At 43.5% G+C, this 6,742-nt stretch overlaps 1 protein-coding gene across 4 annotated transcripts in view; it reads left to right on the forward strand.

Moving 5' to 3' along the window:
* Window positions 1-511: 511 nt before the first annotated feature.
* Window positions 512-6,742, forward strand: part of pax3b (paired box 3b) — a 27,750-nt gene continuing 21,519 nt past the window's right edge. For 2 of the 4 annotated variants that reach the window (XM_056441759.1, XM_056441758.1), the window contains exons 1-4: window positions 512-975; window positions 1,761-1,996; window positions 2,198-2,327; window positions 2,915-3,058. In XM_056441759.1, the coding sequence (XP_056297734.1) occupies window positions 891-975; window positions 1,761-1,996; window positions 2,198-2,327; window positions 2,915-3,058 (595 nt within the window). In that variant the 5' untranslated portion in view covers window positions 512-890. The remainder of the gene's footprint in view (window positions 976-1,760; window positions 1,997-2,197; window positions 2,328-2,914; window positions 3,059-6,742) is intronic. The other 2 variants (XM_056441761.1, XM_056441760.1) reach the window with 1 other exon arrangement.

Raw genomic sequence — 6,742 nt, forward strand, 5'->3', positions numbered from 1 at the left:
AGTTAAAATACCAAATCACAGTAATAATCGGTACTATTAAACATATAGTCACACACTTTACTGCACAATGAGTACGTGTACATAGCTGCATGCTGTACATACTTATACACATATGAACGCAACACGTTTGCTTGTAGTACGCATGTTGGTATTATTATACTTTTACTGAAGTAGAGGAGCTGAATACTTCGTGCACGCGCGCTAATAATCAACCACATTGTCTCAATAATGACACCTCCTCGTGTGTTGCTCCTCCAGATTTATGTGTTGTTGTGCGGTGACAGTCTCTCTCTCTCTCTCTCTCTCTCTCTCTCTCTCTCTCTCTCTCTCTCTCTCTCTCCCTCACTCTCTCTCCGTGATAGGACGAAAGTTTTCAGCCCCTCAGCCAATCGGCGCGCCCCGTCTCCTCTTCTCCCCCTCTGCGCGTGCGTACCTCGCGGCGTGAACCCCCTCCCCTCGACCAATCACAGCCCGGGGAGCGCCGGACCGAGCGAGAGGAGCTGCGCGGCTCCTGACGGGCTCCTCTCACTTTGAACCGGTGTCAAACAAACAACAACAACAATACTCTCCGGTCCCCGGCGAGGAGGACACACGCCGGCGAGTGAAACCAAAACAAACCGAGGAGACGGAGGCACTAACTTCTCTTCTTCTTCTTCTTCGTCTTCTTCGTCCCGTTGGACTCCCCAGAAGGTCGCGGTCCTCCCGGGACTCTGGAGCCCGCGAGCGGCTAACTGAGGCTAACCTTTGACATCTTTTATTTTTGCTTTTTTCACGGGGCAGTTTTCTTTTCTTTTCTTACTGCGGGGGGAACTCCCTCTCTCTCTCCCTCCCTCCCCTCCCCTCCTCTCCCCCCTCGGAGGTGTCCGTAGTCACCCCGGGGTGTTGGAGGTATGACTGCGTTGGCGGGGTCGATACCCATGATGATGCGACCCACGCTGGCTCAGAACTACCCCCGCAGTGGCTTCCCCCTGGAAGGTAACGTGAACGCACCACGCCGCCGCTCTTTGATCTCACTCCACTTGTAGCGAAGCTCACAATTCGCTCGTTTTTTTGCTACTTTTGTCGCCTTTCTGTTGGTTTTTGGGGCGTAACTCAAGTTTTAAGCCAACTTGTCAACAGGTTACAGCTATCAGTGCCGTTCACGAACAGTAAAAATGTTATGGCCTAAAAAAGTATTTAATAACTTAAATAAAACCGCTGCGTCGTTACGGTGTTATTGGTGTATTCAGGTTCACTTTTTGAAAGTGTGTTGAACGTAAACTTCTCTAAAAGCATCGTGCACCGGTGACAAGTGCACATCTCATATGTTTATATATATATTTATATATTTGTGGTCGTGCTATATGTTTATGAACAGTATACATGTTTTTATCGGATGTTTTTTCGACAAGTTATGGCCTAAAAACATATTTAGTGTCAGTTAAATAAAACCGCTGCGTCGTTATTGGTGTATTCAGGTACACTTTTGGGGACTCTGTGAACTTTGGTGACAAGTGCACATCTCATATATGTATTTATATATTTATACTTATATATTTGTGTTCGTGCTATATGTTTATGAGCATACATGTTTTAATTGGATGCTTTTACTACAAGTTATGCCCTAAAAACACATTTATTGTCAGTTAAATAACATTTATGGGGTTATTGGTGTATTCAGGCACACTTTTTGAGACTCTGTTAAACTTTGGTGACAAGGGCACATCTCATATGTGTATTTATTTATATATATATTTATATATATTTTGTGTTGGGCTCAGTGTCCACCCCGTTGGGTCAAGGCCGCGTGAACCAGCTCGGGGGAGTCTTCATCAACGGCAGACCCCTGCCCAACCACATCCGACATAAGATCGTGGAGATGGCGCACCACGGCATCAGGCCGTGCGTCATCTCCCGGCAGCTGCGGGTCTCCCACGGCTGCGTGTCCAAGATCCTGTGCCGGTACCAGGAGACGGGCTCCATCAGACCCGGGGCCATCGGGGGCAGCAAGCCCAAGGTACGCGGCGCTTCTTGCACGATACATATATTTATGGATGAATATAAGCTGTAAATAGGATGCATGTTCGTATTAAATGAGCATTAACGTGCGGGTTGTAGCTGTGTGCGTTGGGTCCCTGAAGGCCACACAGTGAATACACACGTTGACTTTTCTGACCTTTTGTTGTTGTTGTTGTTGTTGTTGTTGTTGTTTTTAAAGCAGGGAACAATGCCGGACATAGAGAAGAGAATAGAAGAATACAAGCGGGAACATCCGGGTATGTTTAGCTGGGAGATTCGGGATAAATTACTGAAGGATGGGATATGTGACCGCAACTCCGTCCCTTCAGGTAAAAAGGGCAGAATGGATTTAACATTATATAAATTATTATTATTATTATTATTATTATTATTAATAATAATAATAATAATCTTTTATTATTTATTTATGCATCGAGTTAAACTTTTACCACAACAGGTTGTCACGGAAAATACTTTTAATATATGAATTAAAAAAAAAGTTTTAAAAGCCCTGTTTTCTGTCAGTATTTTAGTTTTTCAACAACTTAGAAGGTTTATTTATTATAACTATCATATATATAAAAATATATATATATTTATTATGTGTCTAAATAAATTATAAATATATATATATCATGTTGTATGTGTATATATATAATGTGCATATATGATGTGTATATATAATATTGTTAATATATATATATATATATTGTCAATATACTTATAATATTGTTAATATGTAAGTGTAGTTTTATCATCTTTTGATGTATTGACAATCATTTTTATATTAAATACTTTGCCAATGTAATTGTATTTTTTTTCTAGTGTATGAATAAAGTGGTATTTATGTTTTAGTAACTTCTGTTATAACTTCTGTTATAATGTTGTATTGTTGTGTAAACTCTCTCTCTCTCAGTAAGCTCCATCAGTCGCACCATGAGGAGTAAGTTCGGGGGCCGAGGCGACGAAGAGGAGGACGAAGAGGAGCTGGAGAGGAAGGAGTCGGAGGAGAACGACCGCAGGGCGAAGCACAGCATCGAGGGCATCCTGGGGGACAGATGTGAGTGACAGCGGCCGCGTTAGTGTCTCTGTGTGTGTGTGTGTATGGGGGGGGCGGGGGCACATCCGGGACCACGCGACGTGTTGATCAGACACGACGTGGCCACGTGGGAGGAATTGTATTTATTTGTGTGTATATATTCGCCAAATTGCGCATTTCGGACGCGCGCTTTGGGGACTATATTGCTGTGAACGCGCAAACAGGCTGTTTATCATAACGGTATTAAATGATAGAGGCGCGCGCGCGCGCTCCCGTTCCGCACCTCCAACCTGTTGAGCGTAAAGGAGGGATGGTTTATTATTTTATTATTATGATGCTGTGGAGTTTAGCATGCTGTAAAGTTGTTGGATGAGGAGGAGGAGGGGGGGGGGGGCAGCTCGGTTTGTCGTCCTTTGTGAGGAATTCTTTATCGACCGTATCTCTGCGACTAATGCTCCTCCTCCTCCTCCTCCTCCTCGTGTCGTGGTCAATCAAACAGCAGGTGACGCACTATATAGTTTATAATGTTGGCGTCTGTGGATGGATGCGCATATTTAAATATATATATATTATTTGTTTGTATATACTTATTGTGGCACTGACATAAATATATACATACACACATATATATATATATATATTATTTAAACATGCTTTATTAAAATTGTCTCTTTGGCTTCGTTGCGTTGCACGTTTTTAGTTTCATACAGCAAATCAATTAATATTTTTATTTGAACGAATTAAAACATACACCGCCAAATAAATATAACTAATTAAACAAAGTGTTCTTTTTAGAACGAATATAAATATTTGTAATATATATATTTGTAGTGCTTTTAGTGATTTAAAACATAATAAAAGCGACTGGTTGAAAGACGTCCAGTGTTTTTTGTGTAAACTTTATATTTTGTCATTTACATAATATACTAATTGGAGGTTTTGGGGCTAATTAAAAATGTTGAATGTTGGTAAATAATTGTTTGTGTTACGTCATTAGTGTTTGAGTGCATCTCGTTTTAATTTGGTTTATACTTTTAAAATTCTTACCAACCTCCATAATTACATAATCTCATATATTGTTTTAAAAAAAAAATATATTATATATATATGCGTGACAGCTAAAACCTGTCAGGTGAGGTTGATCCCGGGCTGTGTGTGTGCGTGCGTGTGTGTGTGTGTGTGTGTGTGTGTGTGTGTGTGTGTGTGTGTGTGGGGGGGGTACATTAATCTCAAATTATTTTCATATCTCAATAATCCGTCACGTGGCTCTAAGAGGAGCTCAGGACAGTTTCCTCTCCTTTCACTTTTCTTTTTGAGAGCAGTTGAAGCGGCAAAGTGTCAACAGACAGAGAGAGAGAGGGAGAGAGAGAGAGAGAGAGAGAGAGAGAGAGAGAGAGGCGGAGGAGGAGAGGAGACCCGGATGAGTTGATCAAACATTTGTTCAACGGGGTGTTTTTTTGTACCCCAAAAGACGCACAACGGGTCGCTCGTAGGAGGGAGGAGGGGGGGGAGGGAGGAGGAGGGGGGGTGAACTTGGGGAGACAAAGGCGCGCGAGAGTCCATTTGGGGCCCGCGCGCTCGGGCCGCCGCGCCGCGGACAAAAGGCCAGTTTGGAAACAGCTTTGGGGAGAAGAAGAAGGAGGAGGAGGAGAAGGAGAAGGAGGAGAAGGAGAAGACAACCTGTTTATAATTCAGTCTGAGAGAGAGAGAGAGAGGCCGCAATGAAGGATGCATTATTCAGGTCTCGGGTTAGAGGGAAAATGGCCGTTTTCACCTCCAACATGATTCTTTTTTTGGTGTGTGTGTGTGTGTGTGGGGGGGTCGCTGCCATTCAAAGGGACAATCTGAAACCCACTCACGTATCGCCCCGAGGATGCGTGCTCGCCCCCATTAAAAAAAGAAGAAAAAACGAGACGAGCGTAAGATGGGCCGCGCACTTTCTAAAGTGACCACGATTCAAAACACGTGTTGAACACCAGCTCTGATTCCCTGCAGGGTGTGTGTGTGTGTGTGTGTGTGTGTGTGTAAATATATAAGTTACATAATGCATGTTGTTGTGTTTACTTCCGGTCTGCGTTCGTTACGTCAGAGCTTCTAAACAGAAAGAGACAAGCGTGACGCGGTTATTGGGTGTTTGTCATAATATTCAGACTGAAATGTGCCAGCAGAATAAAGTCCCCCCTCCCCCCCATCCCCCCACCCCCCTCCCTCCCCCTCCTCCGCGCTGATGCTCATAATACTGATCCGTTTCATGATCTATTATTGATTCTTTGATGCCCCCCCCCCCCCTCGGAACATTAATGACATCCTCTAAACGATGTCGATATTGTGCGCTGTCACATTACATGACGGAGGGAGTGTATTAAAGAGTGGTTTCGGTGAATGGGGACCAATGTTCTCCCCGGAGAGCCCCGGTCTGGCCCGGAGCGCAGCTTCACAATGCCCCCCCCTCCCCTCCACCCTCCACCCGTCCTGCGCAGATGCGCGCAACTCCTCCTCCTCCAAAACTTGCTCTCCAAATCTCTTCAAGCAGATTAAATCGACTCTTTTATTTCATCCCACTTTCATCTGGAGAGCAACACCCCCCCGCCTCCCCCACCCCCCTCTCTTTCTCTCTCTGCCTGAGGCTCGTCCCGTATCTGGTCTCCATATTGCGCAGCGCACGGAGTAAAAAAGCCCCTCCATAAACCATAAAATGTCTAAATAAGTTATTTATTATAACTTTTTTTTCTTTCACAGTTATTTAGTTGCAATAACAAACACATTGTTCTATTATAAATGAAGTAAACTACATTTTTTAGCTATTTTTAAACGATATATATTAAAAAAACATGTAAATGTCCGCCGCCTTTTATTTTGATGTTTATGAAACTTTTGGAACAAACAAATGTTAGTTGTAACTTTTAAATGCAAATATCTTCTAAAATAAAAAATGAATAATAATAAATTGACATGTTCAACATAGTTTAGAAAAAGTACTTTTCTGACTTTCTTGAATGGCGTCATTAAAAATATAAAAAAGACCCCAAAAGCCTCCATGTGCACACAGTCTGTCTTTTCACATCGGAATATAATGAAACTACATTTCCTTCCAAAAGTTTCCGTGCAATAAGTCAAGTTTACCCCCCCCCCTCCCCCCACGTTCCATAACATATTTATATATCTGGCCGCATAGCGTTGGCCCTCCAGGCCCTATGGGCTCCTACCAAACTCCTGTCGTCATAGTAATTAACCCTGGAGACAAAGTTAATGATTAAAACAGTCATGGTGACCCCGCCTCCTCCTCCTCCTCGCGCCCCCCCCCTCCACATTTTCACAGTGTATCTTTTTAGAGTCCATACTTATGTGAAATTAGCCACATAATACAGAGAAGCCTTGTTAGAGGGCCAATACATTTCCATTTAGGCCCTGGCCATGTGTGTGTGTGTCTCTGTGTGTGTGTGTGTGTGTCTCTCTCTGTGTGTGTGTGTGTCTCTCTCTGTGTGTGTGTGTGCGAGTACATATAAAGACACACGCGCACATTCCACTCTGCAATGCAAACAGTGGAAGGGATAACTTTATTTGCTGAAAGGCGATCCTGCAAAGGGCTAATTGAATAAGCCCGGGATCTTTGAAACGGCCCCACCATGGTGAGCGCAGTCATCATGTCATAATTAGGTTTATTGAGGCGCATTCCTTCAATCTGCCTCCACTGGCCCCGGGGCC

Source organism: Pseudoliparis swirei, chromosome 20 (genome assembly GCF_029220125.1).
Source record: "Pseudoliparis swirei isolate HS2019 ecotype Mariana Trench chromosome 20, NWPU_hadal_v1, whole genome shotgun sequence".
Taxonomy (NCBI): Eukaryota; Metazoa; Chordata; class Actinopteri; order Perciformes; family Liparidae; genus Pseudoliparis; species Pseudoliparis swirei.